The following is a 19,833-nucleotide window of genomic DNA, read 5'->3' on the forward strand; positions in this document are numbered from 1 at the left end:
TGTTTAATTACTGTTGTCTGCATTTTCTCCCCTCCACTCCATCCCCCACCCCATCCAAACCCACCTCCCTCTCTTGTTTCCACTCTCCTCCCTCTTGGTTCTGTCTATGTGTCCTTTGTAGTAGTTCCTGAAAACCCTTCTCCCCACAGTCCTCTCCCCTCTCCCCTCTGGCTATTGTTAGGTTATTCTTAATTTCAATGTCTCTGGTTTTGCTTTTTTCTTTTGTTGATTATGTTCCAGTTAAAAGTGAGATCATATGGTATTTGTCCCTCACTGCCTGGCTTGTTTCACTTAGCATAATGTTCTCCAGTTCCACCTATGCTGTCGCAAAGGGTATAAGCTCCTTCTTTCTCTCTGCTGCATAGAATTCCATTGTGTAAATGTACCATAGTTTCTTGATCCACTCACTTACTGATGGGTAGTTAGGTTGCTTCTGGCACTTGGCTATTGTAAATTGTGCTGCTATGAACATTGGGGTTCATAGGTTCTTTTGGATTGATGTTTCAGGGCTCTTAGGGTATAATCCCAGCAGTGGAATTGCTGGGGAAAAATACGTTTTTAAAAAGACTTTTATTTATTTATTTTAGAGGGAAAAAAGGAGGGGGAAAAGAGAGGGAGAGAAACATCAATGTGAGAAAGAAACATCAATTGGTTGCCTCTCCCCTGGGCCCTGACTGGGACCAAACTCGCAGCCCAAGCATGTGTGCCCTAACTGGGAATCAAACCTCGCTACTTTTCACTTTGCAGGCCAACACCCAGCTGAGTTGCCCTGGTCAGTGTGAAAAATAAAAGTTTTAATGAGAGCAACTTTCCAGAAGATAAGGGAGGCCCAGGACTTTTTTTTTAATCCCTGATGTAGCAAAATAATGCTGAAAAGAATTACAAAAATTGCAGTATATTTCATTTATATTTTAAATGTAATGTTTCTTTGTACCAAGATTAAAAGAACCACACCCTTTAAGATGCTACTAGTGCAATCATTTGAAGCTTTATAGAGAATGTGAATTATATAGAGCATTACAGACATCTTACTCTTTCCTTACTTCAAAGTCCTCTTTCCCTTTGATGTCAAACGTTATCTAGCCATCCACACAACTCCGACTGTTGGAGTACTTCCTGTTGCTTCACAGTAGCAACTTTCCACCAGGCTGGCATGCTTTTTTCCTTTTCTTTTAACTTAATAGAATTTGACATGGGCTCAACATAAATTTGCCAAAGGCATTTTGTTTTTGTTAGTAGGTATGTTTCTAGTCCTTGCTCTATCCATTTCATAAATGTGTATGTACATACACATATGAACCCTGCCACCTGCATTATTACCTGGTTTTCCAGGGAGACTTACCAGCTCCTTTCAGTGCCTGCTCTCTCAGGCTACAATCTCTTAAACCACACGGAGTGGTCCCCAACAGTCAGATGTGGCCATGTGACCAAGGTTTGCTAATGAAATAAAAATAAAATTAATGTGTGGAATTTCCAAGAGTGGGTCTTAAGACATTGAACATGGCTCTTTTCCCTTCTTGCCAGCTGAGAGTCCTACATGACAATGATCTTGCTTCAACCACATAAGTAATAACACGGATGTAGGGGATAGCAGAGCAAGAAGGTGGAAGGAACCTGAGACCCTATGTGACCACATGCAGCAGGACCACCCCACTGCTTTAGACCATTACCAGGGAAGTAGACTTTGCCCAAAAGCCTCAGTCCCACCAGGTTTGTTTGTTATAACAGCTTCGCCTTTACCTGAATATATTCTACCACCAGAATCTCCCCTACCAACACCAAGTAGCTTTGGGAGTTCTCAGGAGACAAAGTGCCATGTGACACCCTGTCTACACCAACCAAACCTTAAGCTTAAAGGATGTACCACCTCCTCTAAACGTGGGCTTTCACAGAGCTCTAAAAATCATTTAGTTTTTTTCCTCTCTCAGAATATTCCCAAGATAATTATAGAGGAAAAACTGGGAGAAGAGCTGCTCAACTGTGGGTTTTCTACTCCTCCCCAGCCTCCTTGGTGGCATTTTGTGAAGAAGCAGACTTTTAATGTGGGTACAACATATTTTCAAATAAAAATAAAAATAGTTGGCTCACCGAATGGTTAAGTCAGCACTGTGCCCTTTCCAGATTTTGTTCTGCAGAGTTGGGAAATATTCTCCAGACTGTCTTTAATGTTAAGAAAAATGTAGGGCAAGTCAACCGAGGGCAGCAAGTTGGAATCCAAGAGATAATGAGATAAGACTGGGTGTTCATTTTGCCAACTCGCTAAAACACTATAAAAACCTCCCTTACCAATAATGATACTGTGCCATAAGTCAAAGAGTTCGGTCAAATAAATTTTATGCACTTGAGGTAAAAATAGAAAAGCAAACATTTCCATAGGTGGGTGAAGAGACAGAGTTTGAAAAGTCTTCTGAGTCTAGTGCCGCTCCTGTGTGAGTTCCCCTCTTTTTTCTCTGCCAGCAAGGGCTGTCCTGAGTGAGACCGGCAACCACTGTCCTGGCCGGAGTTGTGTGTTTATCTCGTCTTCCCTTTTCCCTTTCCCAGGGGCTCCAAAGTTACTTTTAGGTGGAAGGAAATAAGACAAACATTTATTAATATGAAATACTATGTGAGTCTATACTCTATAATATCTATTCTGGATCTAACCAAATAATTCAGGAGCAAGTAGAAGGACATCAGGGAATCTAGTAAACTCTGTCCCTCAAACACCTAGGATCAGGCCCTTCAGAATTGTATTTACCATCATCACCACCCTGCCCTGAGATGCAGGGCTGGAAAGCCGTGTGTGGGTCCTGCAGCGTCATCCTTCATCGTGATGTAAACTGTACGGTGTGTTTGTCAGTGTTTGTCCTGTGAAGCTGGGGCACTTCTTACTTTCACATAGATGCCATTTCTTCTCTAATATTGTTTCTCTGTGTTCATTTTGGTGAGTATTAGGAAGGAATTTTTTGTAATCATGGGCTTTATTTCTCTTGCCAGCACTCCAGTCTTCTGTACATGTCGTAACACCCGAAGGTGTAATAGCAGCCATAATGTCTGCTAGGTGGGGTGGAATCTCCCAGAGTCTTACTAATGCAATCTCAAACAACTGCCTGCTCTGAAAGGAGAAAACTGTCTCTCCAATAATCAAATTTTTACTCAAATTCTTTATATAACTTATTCTTTTATTAAAAGTTTGTGTTTTTTTCTGATTAATAATACATGCTTGTTTTTGGAACTTTGGAAAACACAGGAATATATAAAGAAAATAAAAATCATTTGAAATCATACTACCAACCAAAGCTAAGCACTCTGTGGGTTATACTCTTAAAACATTGAAACATGGCTCATTAAAACTTCTCCAGTCTAGCCATAAGACTGTCTTCATATCTTTTTCCACATAATATAAAATAGAAACATAACAAAAAAAAATACTCAACTAGAATAAAATGAGGTTTCTTTACAAAGTAGTTTCCTATAAAACCTCCATTTGCCAAATTCCTGAGTCACAGACTCTAATACAGACTACTGAGCATTTATTAAAATAGTAATAAGAAGAGAACAAAGAAGAGAAGAAAGGCCTAGGGGCTTATCTCCAGATTCCTGCCCGACTCCTCATGCTACCAGGGGCAGGGTGCCCACTTTTCTTGCGTGCCGGAGGTTTTTCATTCCTAGGAACTGTGGCAAGGCGGCGAGGGAGAGCCTGGGAGGAAACATAAGAGTTGAAGGAAAGAGAAGAGAAAGTCAGCATCCAGCACTCTCATCTCCTGACCCACTGAAGAAAAGTCACGCATGGAAAGGACAAGAATCCTTTGGCAAAGGGGAATGACCATACTACAGAGAATGGGAACAGGAATGGGGTGGGTCAGGCCATAGGGTGGAGTGTGCAGAGTTGGAGGAACAAGTCAGTGAGGGCCCTCCTATCCCTTGCTCTGCCTTACTTTCGCTCACCTCTTTCCGGGGGAGCTCACCCAAGCGGGACTCTGTGTTCTTTCTGGGGATATTATCCCCTCGGCTGTCAGTCCTGCCATACAAATCAAGGGATGAGGATGGGGGAGGAGTTCTCCCCAGCCCAACAGTAAATAGGAAAACTACTCCTCAACTTTGTCTCTTAAGAATAAACAAGACAGTCCTAGAATCAAATAGGAAGGCCCTGGCTGGTGTGGCTCAGTGGACTGAGTGCCAGCCTGTGAACCAAAGGGTCGCTGGTTCGATTCCCAGTCAGGGCACATGTCTGGGTTGTGGCCAGGTCCCCTAGTAGGAGGCACGCCAGAGGCAACTACACATTGATGTTTCTCTCCTTCTCTTTCTCCCTCCCTTCCCCCTCTAAAAATAAATATGTAATTTTTAAAAATAGGAGGAGACATTAATGAAATCAAATATTGAGTTATACTAGGGAATCACAATCCTAGAGTTCAGAGTTAAGAGCTGCAGGGTAAAGAAGAAAAAACTAAGGTAGAAAGACATGTGAAGAGACTTTTTTAGAAGCAAAGAAAATTAAGTAGAAAGGAAGAGACAAAAAATAAAGATGGAGAGCCCTGGCCAGTGTGGCTCAGTTGGTTGGGCATCATCCTGCAAAGCGAAAGGCTGCAGGTTCCAGTCCGAGTCAGAACACATGCCTGGGCTGTGGGTTCAGTTCCCAGTTAGGGTGCATACAAGAGGCAATGGATAGATGTTTCTCTCTCTCTTTCTCCCTCCCTTCCCTTCTCTTTAGATATAATTTTTTTAAATGTCTAAAGAATAAAAAGAAAGGTGGGGAGCAGGGGGAGATGTAGGAAGAAGAGACTCAATCTTTATCTTACCTTTACTTTCTTCCCCAGAAAAGGAGAAAAGAGCACTCAATGGAGAACACACACACCCTCTCTTCCCTGCCTGAGCCATCTCCCTGCCCACCGTCCAGATTCTACCCACATAATCCTTCTTCCCTTCCTTCCCAGGCTGGTACCTGCTATGCTCCAGCCTCTTCAGGTAGAGCAGCAGGTCCTCAGGAGGCAGTGCCCCCCAGCCCCGAGACTGGTACAGTCGTAACAGCTGAGACACCTCCATCAGTTGCCTGGAGGATGCGAGCCCATCTCCACCTGAGAGACAGATCAGTAATGGTCATCATCCTAGACCTGCTCTCCCGAGCCCTCCTCCCAGCTCTCTAGGAACCCAGAAGGGCCTTAGTTCCGGGTACTTGCTCCACACCCAACACCTCCCTTTTCATCTCCCAATAAATCACGACCTGCTCACCTCTCTCTGGGGAGCCACTGCTGGGGCCACTGCTCCGAAAATGGGTTGAGGGAAGCTCATGGACCCGGAAAAGATTGGACGCCATGGCTAAGGGCACTTTAGTTTTATGGACAGGGGGTGGGAGGTATGGCACTTGAGGTGCTTCCTCCCAAAGTGGGGCAGGCAGGGGACCTAGCAAGAGTTAAGAGATTAAAAAATCAGGAAATGGGTTAAAAGGCCAAGGAGGTCCACCCCCCTGGCCCTTATTAGGCTTCATCACTTTTGCCAGGTCCTAAAAATCCATCCCAGAGAACCCACTCCCACGTATCCCAACCCCAATCTTTTTTAGAGCTGGCACCCACCGGACTTAGAGGGCAACAGGTCAACAGAGGGGTTGTCATTGTTCTGGGGTCCTGTCTCCAGCAGCTGCGGGGACAAGATAGTAAAGTTCCCTCAGGACCAATAAAGAAAGACTTAGGTATCTGAGGGAAGCAGAGGCTGGGGAAGTAAGAGCTACAATTGGTCGCCTATGTTCCAGAAAGGACTTCTAAGATAGGAATAAGACTGGAAGAGTAAGAAGCTGGGACAAAGTAGTAATTCTAAAAGGGAAAAGATGCCAGAGTCCTGGACTCCTACAGCAGAAAGAGGAAATGAAGAATGGAAGAAGAAAATAAGGTGGGATGCATGGGCACTCTCTTACCTGGTGCAAAAAATGCTTGAGGCCCTCCAGCTGAGAAGGGGGGAGTAGCCCTGGCTTTAGGAAGCCATCCCCATCTGATCCAGGATCTTCCTCAGGGAATGGCCGTTCTGCTCTGTGATTGGGATGCAAGGCCCCATCTGTAAAATGAAACGTGCGCACACATGCGTATGTTGTAGGGGGAGGGGTTCTTCCATAGCTCAACTCACCGAATGCCCAGAAGAAAGAGGCCTATTAAACATAAGAGTGATGCTGCAGTGAGAAGATAACGAAAGATTAAAATAGCTGGAGGGAAGGGTTGAAGGGAACTGGGAGATCGAAGAGCTAATTCTAAGAAGTGTAGACAGAAGGGGAAAGCTGTGGTATTCAGACTGTAAATAAATAATACATATCACCCAGACTGTAAAAAATACTAAAACTGTGACATAATTCATCCCTCATTCTTTTTAAAAAATTTTTTAAACCTCACCTGAGGACATTTTTTTATTGCTTTCAGAAAAAAGTCGGGGGGAGAGACAGTGAAAAAGAGAAACACTGATGTGAGAAACATCAGTGGGTTGCCTCTTGTAAGCTCCTGGACCAGGGATGAAACCCACAATCTAAGTATCTGCCTTGACTGGAAATCGAACCTGCAACCTTTCAGTATACAGGACGATGCTCCAACCAACTGAGCCACACACGGCAGGGTTCATCCTTCATTCTTAATTCAACTTGGCTTTTCATGTTTGCACTATACACAGCACTCCCATCCACCCAAATTACAGATGACTAAACCAGGGGTGGACACCACTCCCAAGGTTAGCCAATCCAGGCGATGGTTGCCAACCCATCAGATGGCCTCTCTCTAAACTGGACCTAAGAAACAGAGGCCGATGGTCTCTATAAGGTTGTCTAGAGTCTTGGCTGGAATCAGTGTCATGGCTGGTCAAGTCCATGTGGCAAGCCAAAGTTATCAGAGCTAGCACCTTGAGAGAGAAAGGAACAGATGTGCAGGGAGAGGCAGAGTCAAGAACCCAAGCAAGCCAAAGAGGAGTAGCAGGCACCTCAGTTCCTGAGAGCACTGCTGGAGCCAAGCTCCAGTTCTCATTAGGTCCAGCTACATGACATTTCCCTGAGATCTCACTCCCTTCATTCAATCCAACTTGAGTGGATTTCTGCTCCTTGCAATGTATGGTCACTCAGACATCTGGGAATCCAAATACTCAAGTCCCAAGACAAAGAAGCAGCTAGATTAGAGGGAGCCTATTAGTGCATGGAAGGGGCACCCCTGTGATATCTGTTCCCAGTTACCTGAAGATTCAGTAAGATCTGGCTTTGGTTCCAGGGGCTGGAAGGAATGTTGGCTCTGGAAAGTGGGGTCCAACAGGAGGCTAAGATCTGGGGAGGAGCTACAGAGAACAGGTGGCACTCCAGCGGGCTCGTCCCTTGCTTCCCGGCTCTGCTGCAACACAGGCTTTAGGGCCACAGCCATGGGAGGCATATTCCAGACGCTCCTCTCCCCCTTCTCTGGTTCGTGTGGCCCAGGGCTGCAGGGGCTGGTGGTAGGGACCTGGGCACAAGAGAGAGGGAGAAAAAGGGTCAAAGCCTAGGGTATTAAAAGAGACAAGACATGGTACAGACACTTTAGTAAGATTACAAATTAAAACTTCCTTGAAAGATTTGATAATGTCTATCAAATATTAAGATGCCTACTTTTGATCTTACAATTTCACTTCTAGAAATTTTATAGATACACTTGGACAGATATGCATTAATGATATTTATTGCAGCAGTTTGTAAAAACAAAATATATTATACAACTTTAAATTCCGCCGATAAGCACTTAGTTAAATAAAAAATCATACAACAGTGTGTAGAAGGCTACCATTTGTGGGGGGAGCACTCCAGAGGCCAGTAACAGCAGTTGCTCCTGGGGAGAGGAGCCGGGAGACTGAGGTGCAGATACAGGAGGGAGATTACTTTTCACCCTATACCTTTTTGAATGGTTTGGATTTTTTTCCTTACCATGTGCATATCTATTCCAAAAAAGCATTTTAGCTAACAATAAAAATTGCATAATTAAAAGAAGCAGGAGATGCCAAGCAACATAAAACAGGCCAGGGGTGAGGCTCCCAATCCTACTCTAGGGCAGGATTTAGCAACAATTTTGGCCCTTAACCTCGTAATTCAGTTACCATTTGGCAAAACTAGAACCACGTGTTCCTCACCGCCTCTTGAGCTGGGAAAAGAGTCAGGCCCAATGCACTGTGGCCAGTCTGGGTGAGTTATGGCCGCAGAAAAAAAGATTTCTTTTGATGAGACAGTTCCTCAGATTTTTTTTTAATACATGTTCAAGGACCTGAATTTAGGACTTCTCTTGGGAGGAAGCTAGACTTCAAAAAAGGGATCTATCTACCAACTCTGAGCAGCTTAGCTTAAAGGGGTAACGCCTACTGGGAGGTCAGGAGGCAGGGCAGAGGTGCTGAGCAGTCGGTTTGCCTCCTCCCAGTGGGCCTGCAGCATGGCTTGGAGTCGCTCTACCAGCTCGGCCCGCTGTTCCTCCAGCTGCTGGTTCCTACTCTGCAGGTCCCGCACTCGAGCTTGCTCCCGGGCCAGTCTGAAGAAAAGATGGGAGAGCTGACTAGATAGCCTTTGAGAAAGCAAAGACGGAGAATAAGGGGAACCACGGTGGAATGTCGGACATCAGAAATTCTGAAAGGAGCTGAGGCCAATGTAGAAGAGGATAAGTCTATGGAGGCGGCAGCTCTTAGCTCTTCACCCTTCCCAGTTTGGGCTCTGTGCACAGGAAAAGGGACTGAGGGGTAAAAGCAATACTCTAGGGACTGGTACCTGAGCTCATAGTCCTGAGCCACCTGCTGCTGCCTTTCCTCTCGTTCTGCCATTTCCACCTTGAACTGAGCCAACTGAGTGGACAATTCTTGCTGGTGCTGTCCATTTAGGTCCTGCAACTGCTTCCTAAGAGGACACAGGTGAGAAAAGGCAGAGTGTGCATGTGAGAGACAGCTAGCCACAGGCAGCTGGCCTGGCACAGCACAGTGGGCTCAGGAAAGAGGAAAGAACAAAGCTGCTGTCTTAGGATGGGTTCCCCAGAAGTGAAGACTGAGATGAGGATTTACTGAAAAATTATTCCCCTAAGAAGCATTTCTGGGAAAAAGAATGGTAGAGAAGTGGGGGTGAGAAGTGAAACTGGGATGGGAAGGAGGCTCAATCCCACAGGTCAACTTGGAGATGGTGTAGGTCATGATCATCATTGTCCCCATCAGGGGCAAGGGAGCTGGGAAATTTATATTCACCCACCAATTATTGGTTAAGGACTAATGCCCGTGGGAGGAAAATCATCGAGCACTCCAGTTCTCTGTGTGCACCTGCAGGCAGCTCTCCCACTGACAGACTTAGGTCCCAGCTGACAAGAGCCAGCATGTTGGAAGATGATAAAGGGATCTGAGAGGATGTGGGCAGGGCACTAACAACACCTGTGTGCCTGAAGAGATGCGGCATCCAGTAAGTCCCAGGTACCTGTGATGTTCCCTCAGGGAGGCTGCTTGCCGCAAGCTGCTCTCCTGAGCCTGCGCCAGCCTCTCTGTCACCCGCTGCTCCAGCTGCACAGCCAGCTCTGACTCCAGCTGGATCCGCTGGCTTTCATACTGGGCCTGGGAGTGAAGGAAGGTGGGATAATAGCTCAATTCTGTTGGGGATTAAAAGGGGATGGAGGATATAATGTAGACAAAAAAATCCATTTACCAACATTTCCCCCCCTATGCCCAAGGGATGAAGAACAAGAATTTTGCCGCAGAGAGTGAAAGAGGTTCCCTTTCCTTTTAGATCATGAGGTACTCATACCTTGTATGTAGACAAAAATTAAAATGACTCTGGACAAAAAAAAATATTTTTAACCAAAAATATATTAGGTAGAACAGTGAAATCTGTTGTCCATGCCGGAGATGTGTATGTGTCTGTTGTATGTTGTATGTACCTGAAACCCAGGAGACATTAATAAATGTGTCCCTACCTCCTAAAGCACAATTAGTCTTTCACTCTCTCCATTTTCTCACCTCATATTCCTTTTTCAACTCACTGAAATCTGATTTCTACTTATAGTATACATTATTTCATGGCAAAGAATTTAATCTCTAAATCCAACAGTGGTGATTTTGCAGTCTTGTGTGACCTTACTGCAACGCCAGCCACCTATCCCAATCCTTCCTGCTAAAACCATTTTCCCTTAGCCCCACGATGCTGCCTCTCATGTTCTCATTCTATCTGACTGCCCCTCAGTCTCTGCTGACTGCTCTTCTTCCAACTGCCCACAAAGGTTGGATCCTTCCTTGAGTTCTGTCCTCAGTCTGACCAGTCTTCATAAACTAACACTGGTCACTGATGCTTTAACATGTGGATAACAAATGTTTGGCCTGTAGGTCATGTTTTTTGCTACCATTTATATCTTAAAAACACTTTCTAGATCTCTCTTTAGCCTAGACCTTTCTTCCAGGCTTTAAGCCCATACACCGAGTAAGCTCATGCTTAGCTCTGTTTGGATACACCTCAAAAACAATACATCCAAAATGAGTTCATTTGGTTTTTTACCCTCAAACCTTCTGTTCCTATTACATTTCTTGCCTTAGTTAATGCAACCACTTGCCACTGAAACACACAAGCTATGTGAAACCAGAGTTATCCTTGTCTCCTCTTACTTCTTACCCCTTCCAACTGGTCACGCCATTCTACTTCCTTAACACCCAATTTACCCCTCCACTCACATCTACATTAATTCAATATTATTTCAATTCTAATTGACTTCCCTGCCTCTATTCCACCCTCTGTCCTCTCCCATTTTGGCCCTCAACTTTGTGGTTCAGTGAATACCCTAAAACACAAAAATACTCAATGTATTCCCGTTTGAAACCCTTCAAATGCCTAAACTGCCAAAAAAATAAATAAATAAAGTTCTGGCTGCTCAAAATGGCTTACAAGGACCTTTATGATCAATCTCCCACCACCCATCTACCTCATCCTCCCAAATATGTCCCAATTATACCAAACTCTTGCAGCAACCTAAAATCTTTTTTCTAAAGATTTTATTTATTTATCTTTGGAGGGGAAGGGAAGGAAGAGGGAGAGAATATCAATGTATGGTTGCCTCTTGTGTGTCCCTTGCTGGGAACTGGTCTGCAACCCAGGCATGTGCCCTGACTGCGAATTTAACTGAAATCCTTTGGTTCACAGGCCCATGCTCAATCCACTGAGCTACACTAGCCAGGGCTAAAATCTTTTTTTAAACAATTCTTAAATTGTGGTAAGAAATACATAGTATGAAATTTACCCTTTTAATCTGTGTATATTTGAGTACTGTTAACTATTGGGTTGGCCAAAAAGTCCATTAGTTTTTTTATGGCTCTAGCAGTGCTTAGTTGTCTTAACTTCATTTGAAACAATTTTGTTATATTGTATTATGACAGCTGTCATATCAGCATGCATTTAAAAAAATTTATCAACATTAAATTTTTGTGCAGCTGTTTTAATATTGAAGATGGAAGAAGATAGGCAACATTTTCAGCATATTATGCTTTATTATTTCAAGAAAGGTAAAAATGCAACTAAAACACAAAAGATTTGTGCAGTGTATGGAGAAGGTGCTGTGACTGATCAAATGTGTCAAGTGGTTTGTGAAGTTTCTTGGTTCTATTGACATTTTGTCCAAGTAATTCTTTGCTGTGGGGCTGTCTTATACATTGGGAGATGTTAGCAGCACCCCTGGCAGCTATCCACTAGAAGCCAATAGCAGGAGATAACCGACATACTCAAGATATCCAAGTCAATAAAGTTACTGGTGAAAATGAAAAGTGTGTCTTTTATGTTCTAGAAAAAACATAACAGACTTTTTGGCTAACCCAACATATCACATTGTTGAGCAGATTTCTAGACCTTTTTCATCTTACAAAGCTGAAACTCTGTATAAACTGAATAACAACCCCTCATCCCCTCCCCCAGCCCAGTCAACCACCATTCTGCTGTTTCCATGATTTTGACTACTCCAGATATTTTGTTACCTAATTTTTTTCTTTTAATATATTTTATTGATTATGCCATTACAGTTGTCCCATTTCCCCTCCTTCATTCCCCTCCACCCTGCACACCCCTCCCCCACCATTCCCCCCGTTTAGTTTATGTCCATGTGTCTCAAGTTCTTTAGATTCTATTTTTCCCATACTATTCTTGCCCTACCCCCTGTCTATTTTCTACCTACCGTCTATGCTACTTATTCTCTGTCCCTTCTCCCCCCTTCTCCTCCTCCCACTCCCCTGTTGCTAACTTTCCATGTGGTCTCTATTCCTATGGTTCTGCTCCTGATCTAGCTGTCCTCTTGGTTTGCTTTTGTTTTAGGTGTGGTTGTTAATCACTGTGAGTTTGCTGTCCTTTCACTGTTAATATTTTTTATCTTCTTTTTCTTAGATATGTCCCTTTAATATTTCATATAATAAGGGCTTGGTGATGATGAACTCCTTTAACTTGACCTTATTTGAGAAGCACTTTATCTGCCCTTCCATTCTAAATGAAAGCTTTGCTGGATAAAGCAATCTTGGCTGTAGGTCTTTGGATTTCATGACTTGGAATACTTCTTTCCAGCCCCTTTATGCCTCAAAAGATCTCTTGAGAAATCAGCTGACAGTCTGATGGGAACTCCTTTGTATATGACTGTCCCCTTATCTCTTGCTGCTTCTAGGAGTCTCTCCTTCGTTTTCATCTTGACTAGTGTAATTATGATGTGCCTTGGCGTGTTTCTTCTTGGGTCCAACTTCTTTGGGACTCTGAGCTTCCTGGATTTCCTGGAAGTCTATTTCCTTTGCCGGCTTAGGGAAGTTCTCCTTTATTATTTGTTCAAATAAGTTTTCTACTCATGGCTATTCCTCTTTCCCTTCTGGTACCCCTATAATTCAGATGTTGGAATGTTTAAAGATGTCCTGGAGGTTCCTAAGCCTCTCCTCATTTTTTTTGAATTCTTGTTTCTTCATTCTTCTTTGTTTGGTCATTTTTTTCTTCCTTCTGGTCCATTCCATTGATTTGAGTCCCAGTTTCCTTTCCATCACTATTGGTTTCCTGTGCATTTCCCTTCATTTCAATTAGTTTAGCCTTCATTTGTTCCTCTAATTTGTGACTAAAATCAACCAGTTCTGTGAGCATCCTGATCACCAGTGTTTTGCCTGTGCATCCAATATGGTGGCTATCTCTTGGTCACTTAGAAGTATTGGCTCTGGGGTTTGAGCTGTTCTTGAGCCATAATGTTTTGGTCTGTTCACGCCTGTTATGTATGAGAGGCAGAGCCTTAGGTGTTCACCAGGGCAGGGTGACCCAGTCCCTGGGTTGTGACACCGTATGTGGGGGCAGGGTCAGAGAGGGGCAATGGGGTTTGTTCCGCTCTCTCTCAGATTTCGGTCCCCTCTGCTGCTTCCCGCAAGCAAATTGGGCCCCCGGAGGTGCCGGCTCCCAGGTGTGTGGGCCTGTGCACCCTCCAGGACCCTGCGGGTCTCTCCAACAAACTACTGTGAGCCTGGGAACTTCTCCTGGCACCTTGACCCCGAAAGTTTTTCAAATTGGTGCTTTTGGGCTTTAATTCCCGTTGCTGGGGCCCTAGCCTGAGTGGTCTGTCTCACTGCTCGCTCCTTCGCCTGGTTTATCTGAGTGTGAATGTGTGACCTCGGTTAGCCAGCAGCTTTGTGCCCTCACTGGGTCTGCCCATTACCACCCTACACCTGGGATCTGCCAATCGCCACCTGCGCACCTGGGTCGGTCTGGCCACTTTTTCCTGCCATAACCCCGCTCCGCCAACCGCTGACTCCGCCCCTCTTACCGGTCTGGCTGAATGGTTTGTTGTTGTCGGACTTCCGTACAGTTCCATTTTCTGTGTTTTGGTTCTGTTTTTGTTACTAAAACTTTGTTGTCTTTAAACTTGGTTGTGCGAGGAGGCACAGTGTTTCCACCTATGCCTCCATCTTGGCCGGAAGTCTTGTTACCTAATTTCTTTAATGACAAAATTTAATATGCATTCCCTTTAAGTCAGCAATTCCACAGGAATCTCTCCCACAGAAGGGATGCCAAAGACTCATGTACACTGATGTTCACTGAAGCACTGTTTTTACAGCAAAAATTGGTATCATTGTAAATTTCTCTGCAAAAGGAAAATGCTTAAATAAGCTATGATTCATCTGTTGATTGCAATATTGTATAACCCTTAAAAATAATGATGCACATCTGTATGTGTTGACATGGAAAGATATCTATGATATACTATGAGGTTAAAAAACAAAAAAGTTATAGCAAATACAAAGCAAGTTCACTTTGTTTTAGAGCACCAACCCATATGCTTACATACGAGAAGCTCTGAAGGAGGCACTCCAAATGGCAACCCATACTTTTTACTTCTGTATTATTTGAACTTGTGTTACAAATAATTTTTATTATATTTTAAAATATTTTTTAAAGTTCTCTGAGAATTTTACCTGGACCCACCTACATAGAATTGATGGCTCCTTTATTTTTCCTTGATATTTATCTCTAATAAGTAAACTTTGATAATTTAAGTATGCATGTTATTATTTCTAAAGTAACCCCTAAACAAGCAAGCAAACAAATGAACAGAAATTGAGTTATGACTTTGAAACTACCTAAGGAAAAAGTGTCAGAAAAATGAGAAAAAAAGTAGTGAATCTAAAAGATACAAGAAAGAAGAGAAAAATAAACTCTGAATAGATAAGATAAAATAAGAAATAAAGTAGGGCACAGACCCAGCTATGAAGAAATAAATGTCAATGAACTAAATGCTCCAGGTAAAAGACAAATATGTAAAAGTTGAAAGTAAAAAATTTAGGAAAATATTTGTCAGGCAAATTCTGTTTTTAAAAGAAAGGCTGGTATAGCTCAATTAATATTAAGCAAAAAAATATACCCTAAGGCAAAAAGCATTATAAAGATAGTCACCTCCTAAGGTAAGGATAAAACATTCAGTTACCAGAAAAGAGATAGCAATTTTAAAATTTATATGCATCTAATAACATAGCCACGAAATGTATATAGCAAGTCCTATCTTGTGTAGTTCAGTTGGTTCAAGCATCATCCAGTAAACTGAAAAGTCACAGGTTCAATTCCTAGTCAGGTCACATGTCTAGGTTGCAGTTTGGTCCCCAGTTAGGTGTGTACAAGAAGCAACAGATCAATGTTTCTCTCTCATATCATGTTTCTCTCCCTCCCCCTCCCTTACCTGCTCTCTAACATCAATAAGCATGTCCTCCAGTGAGAATATATAATAATAATAGTATATAAGGCAAAACTGACAGATTGCAGGAGAAAAATACAAATTTTAACAGAAAAAAAAGAAGATATAATGGTTTAAAGAGCATAATTAACAAACTATACACACACACAAAGAGACACATACAAAACTTCACCCAAACACTATAAATACATAGTTTCAAGCATACATGAAACATCTAGAAAAGCTGGCCATGTTTCAAGAGATAAATTGAGTCTCAAAATCATTTAAATTAAAAAAGCATATTCTCTCATGATGTCCAAAAGAAATACTCAAATGATGTGAGGAAAGAAAGAGGAAGAGTGTGGGGAAAGGAGAAAAGAGAGAGAGGTAAGTATAACATACACAACAGACAGATGTAACCAAATGTTAATGAATTTGATGAATCTAAGTATTCATTATACTATAATGCAACATTTCTTTAAGTTTGAAATATTTTGAAACAAAAACTTGGGTAGAAATATATAAATAAATTTTTAAAAGACCATGCTCTTTAATCATAAAGTAGACAAGCTATAGTTCAATAATAAAAACATAGAAAAGCCCTGTATGTTTAAAAATAATTCAGGAGATCAAAAGTTATAATATAAAAAACTAAATATTAGTCAGAATCAAATAATAAGAGAAATACTACATAGGATAAGTTGTAGAATACACTTAAATTAGTATTTATATAGAAATTTAGAAAAGAAGGCTAAAATCAATATGTAAGCATCTATCTTAAGATTTTTAAAAATATTTTATTTATTTATTTATAGAGAGAAGGGAAGGAAAGGAGAAAGAGAGGGAGAGAAACAGCAATGTGTGGTTGCTTCCTGCACCCTGCCCCCCAACACCACTGGGGACACCCAGGAATGTGCCCTGACTGGGAATCAAACTGGCGACCCTTTAGTTCACAGGCTGGCACTCGATCCATTGAGCCACACCAGCCAGGGCCTAGCTTAAGGTCTTAAAAAGAAGAAGAAAATAAAACCAAAGAAAATATAGTGAATGAAATAAAGTATAGATACTAATAAAATATAAGAAAAAGCCAAGTCTAAAGTTAATTCTCTGGAAATACATTCAAGTAAATGACAAGTAAGATAGTTTTAAAAAGAGAAGATGAGAGAAATGACACACAAATGATTATCAGAAATAAAAAATAGAAAAGATGCTATGGACATTGGAAAGATAAAATTATGAACAACTTTAAGTCAATAAATTAGAAAATCAAAACTTTAAATGAACATATAGGGGACAAAGGGGAAGGACAGAGAGAATGTGAGTGTGCCAAAAATAATTCAAGAAGAAATAAAAGCCTAAGTATTCCACAAATATTAAAGAAACAAAATCTGTAGTCAAATATCAAATATCCAAGAAGCACATATTAATGACAACCTTACAAACTATTTCAGAGTATTGGAAGATGGGAAGTAGATTTTTGTGTTTCTGGTACTAGCAAATTAAGTCATCCAAGTTAACTCTCCTAGCACTATCAGATTAGGTTATTTTGGTTAACAACAAACAAATTCAATAAAATTTAATTCTATTTTTTTCTCTCTCTATAGAAAATCTTCATAAGAGAGCATCAAAGTGGTAATGAAAAAGTATGGAATAACTAGGCCAAAGTAAAGAAAGAGAGAGAGAGTGTGAGCACCTAGGCAAGTAGTAGCATGGTAAATAGCCATTTTTGCCCTGGAGGTATTTACTTACCTGAGAAAATTAAAATTTTTGTCTTGACTTCCTTTCAAGGGCAAATGAACAAAAATCAAAGGCCAAGGCCCACATAAGTTGGGGAGTCTAACTGGAGACCCTACTCTCAATAAATTAAGACTCATTTTTAGTATGGAAGTGAACTAGATGTGAAACACCCTATTCAAAATAAAGCCCAGTTTAAATCACCCAGGAATCCCAACCATTGAAAATTAGGATTAATTGGTCCTGGACTTACAGTGTCTTTCAGGACCTTGTAGAAGCAAATGCAAATATTCTTGGAGCAAAGTACTTTCACTGTAAGCTTCAAATTATCCCTACAATTTTTCAAATACAAGCTCTATCACATGGTTAAAAATAACCAGGACTAAAAAACCCCCCCAAAAACGAACAACCAAAGAAACCTAGATTCCATGAGAGCCAGCAAAAACAAGGAACAACAGAAAAAGATCCTCAAACATTTCAGATATTGGAATTATCATCTACACATAATAAAACTGTATTTAAGGAATCAAAGATAAAGTTGAAAATATCAGAGAACAAGAACTACAGAAACTTAAGATTGAAAATAAAAACAATAGTACTTTGTAAAATTAAAAAAAACATGAAATTAAAAAATCAATAGGTGAGTTAATAGTAGATTAGAAAAAGTTAAATAGAGAATTAGTGAACTGGAAGATAAATAGGAAATTATCCAGAGTGAGCATAAAAACACAAAAGATGCAAAATACAAAAGAGAGTAAGCAACATAGATACAGAAGCTAATATATATTCAATCAGATTCCAGAAAGACACAGCAAGAGACAATGAAGCACAGCCAATATGCAGGGATAATGACTGAGAATTTTCCAGAACTGATACAAGACACCACTATTTCAAGAAGCCTAAGAATCCCATAAAGAATTATTAAATACATACACACACAGCACAGCTAAGTAAAACTGATAAAAACAAAAAAGACAAAAATTTTAAAGCAATAGTGATCAACTGATAGCTGACTTCTCAACAATAATGAAAAACAGAATATTTTCCACATTTTGAAGTTAACTGCCAATCCAAGAATTCCTTTAAAAATGGATATAAAATAGATATTTTTAAAATAAAATAAATAAAAGAGATTTTGACATCAAGAAAAATAATCCAGCACTGGCCACATGGCTCAGTTGGCTGGAGCATCACCTGAACACCAAAAAGTTGAGGGTTCAATCCCCAGTCATGGCACATACCCAGGTTGTGGGTCTGATCCCTACTCAGGGCACCTATCGGAGGTTCAATGAGGGTTTTAAAAAAGGGGGGAGGGGAGGAAAGGAAGTAAGGAAGGAAGAGATTCCAGATGGAAGATGTGAGTTCAAGGAATGGAAGAGCAAAGAAAGGAGTAATTGTCCTTGCTGATGTGGTTCAGTGGATTGAGTGCTGGCCTGCAAACTGAGAGATCACTGGTTCAATTCCCAGTAAGGGCACATGCCTGAGTTGCAGACCAGGTCTCTAGTTGGGCATGAGCAGAGGCAACCAATTCATGTATTTCTTGCACATTGATGTTTCTCTCCCTCTTTCTCCCTCCCTTCCCTTCTTTCTAAAAGTAAATAAATAAAATCTTTTTAAGGAGTAATTATATAGATACACAAAAATTAATATTGGCTTTATAAAACAATATTATTAATGTTTTATGGCAGTTTAAAAAAGGAGTTTAAAAAACAAAAATAGAGTGATATCACTGAAAATAGAAGAACACGAAACTCCAGGAGTTGGTCCTTCTACATGAAGCCAGAACCTATTTGGAAACTCTAGAACCTAATCAGATACTTAACAGGTATGAGTGCTCGATGAAGGGACATGATGCTGAACTTTGATAAAAGAACCAGGTGCATGAATTAGATACCCTCCCCAATCCCTCAGCCCCTCTGCAGCCATGGGAATGGCATCAGTGTTACCTGAGTGGCTGGCTGAAGCAAGGGTGGGTTATAAGGACCTTATCCTCCAAAAATATAGTATTTTGTATTTTGGTCAGTTAAGCAATTCCTCGAGGAACCAGAGCAGATAACTGCCTTTGTTTTGGGCCCCTTGGGTTTCAGAGGCTTCCCTGGCAGCATCAAAACATGTAAAGAGACACACAGTTTTGGGAGGGTTAGAGGGAGGCAGACATTTTTAAAAATCTGTCAGGTCACAGGCTAATCACAGAGATAATAGAACAGAAATGTCAGTTAACATACACACCAAGAAATAAAAATTTTGTGGCCATCAAATGAAATCCCTGAGGAGGGAAAGAATATGATTTCCAGAGTTACCATATTATAATACTCAAAGTATGAAGTTCTCAACCAAAAATTATAAAACATACGAAGAAACAGAAAAATGTTACTCATTCAAAGGAAAAATAATTTGACAGGTACTATTCCTATGGAAACTCAGATATTGGGGTCACTAGTCAAAGCCTTAAATATGCTCAGTGAACTAAAGGAAACCATGAAAAACAAACTAAAGGAAATCAATGTATAAATAAATAGGAACTGTCAATAAAGACATAGATGTTATAAAAAGAAAAATAGAAATTCTGGAGCTGAACAGTACATTCAATGATATGAAAAATTCACTAGATATCACTATGTACCTATTAGAATGCCCCAAATCCAGAACACTGACAACAGCAAATGTTGAGGATGTGGAGCAACAGGAATTCTCTCATTCATTGCTGGTGGGAATGCAAACTGGTACAGCCACTTTGGAAGACTTACAAAACTAAACAAACTCATATCATACAATCCAGCAATCATACTCTGAGTTGAAAACATATCTACACAAAAACCTGCATATGGATATTTATAACTGCTAAAACTTGGAAGACACCAAGATGTCCTTCAGTAGGTGAACGGTGGTACATCCAAACAATGAAATGTTATTTAGCACTAAAAAGAAATGCGCTATCAAGCCATGAAAAGACATGGAGGAATCTTAA

The 19,833-nt window shown here is 41.1% G+C and overlaps 1 protein-coding gene across 7 annotated transcripts in view; it reads right to left on the reverse strand.

Moving 5' to 3' along the window:
• Window positions 1–2,320: 2,320 nt before the first annotated feature.
• Window positions 2,321–19,833, reverse strand: part of CNTROB (centrobin, centriole duplication and spindle assembly protein) — a 33,704-nt gene continuing 16,191 nt past the window's right edge. For 5 of the 7 annotated variants that reach the window (XM_037028152.1, XM_037028154.1, XM_037028153.1 and 2 more), the window contains 10 exons: window positions 9,401–9,534; window positions 8,714–8,839; window positions 8,318–8,480; window positions 7,175–7,433; window positions 5,888–6,024; window positions 5,550–5,613; window positions 5,209–5,379; window positions 4,922–5,054; window positions 3,928–4,000; window positions 2,321–3,679 (listed from right to left, as the gene is read on the reverse strand). In XM_037028152.1, the coding sequence (XP_036884047.1) occupies window positions 3,566–3,679; window positions 3,928–4,000; window positions 4,922–5,054; window positions 5,209–5,379; window positions 5,550–5,613; window positions 5,888–6,024; window positions 7,175–7,433; window positions 8,318–8,480; window positions 8,714–8,839; window positions 9,401–9,534 (1,374 nt within the window). In that variant the 3' untranslated portion in view covers window positions 2,321–3,565. The remainder of the gene's footprint in view (window positions 3,680–3,927; window positions 4,001–4,921; window positions 5,055–5,208; window positions 5,380–5,549; window positions 5,614–5,887; window positions 6,025–7,174; window positions 7,434–8,317; window positions 8,481–8,713; window positions 8,840–9,400; window positions 9,535–19,833) is intronic. The other 2 variants (XR_005063939.1, XM_037028155.1) reach the window with 2 other exon arrangements.

This window comes from Sturnira hondurensis, unplaced genomic scaffold (assembly GCF_014824575.4).
Source record: "Sturnira hondurensis isolate 20B ecotype Veracruz unplaced genomic scaffold, ASM1482457v3 Scaffold0019835, whole genome shotgun sequence".
Taxonomy (NCBI): Eukaryota; Metazoa; Chordata; class Mammalia; order Chiroptera; family Phyllostomidae; genus Sturnira; species Sturnira hondurensis.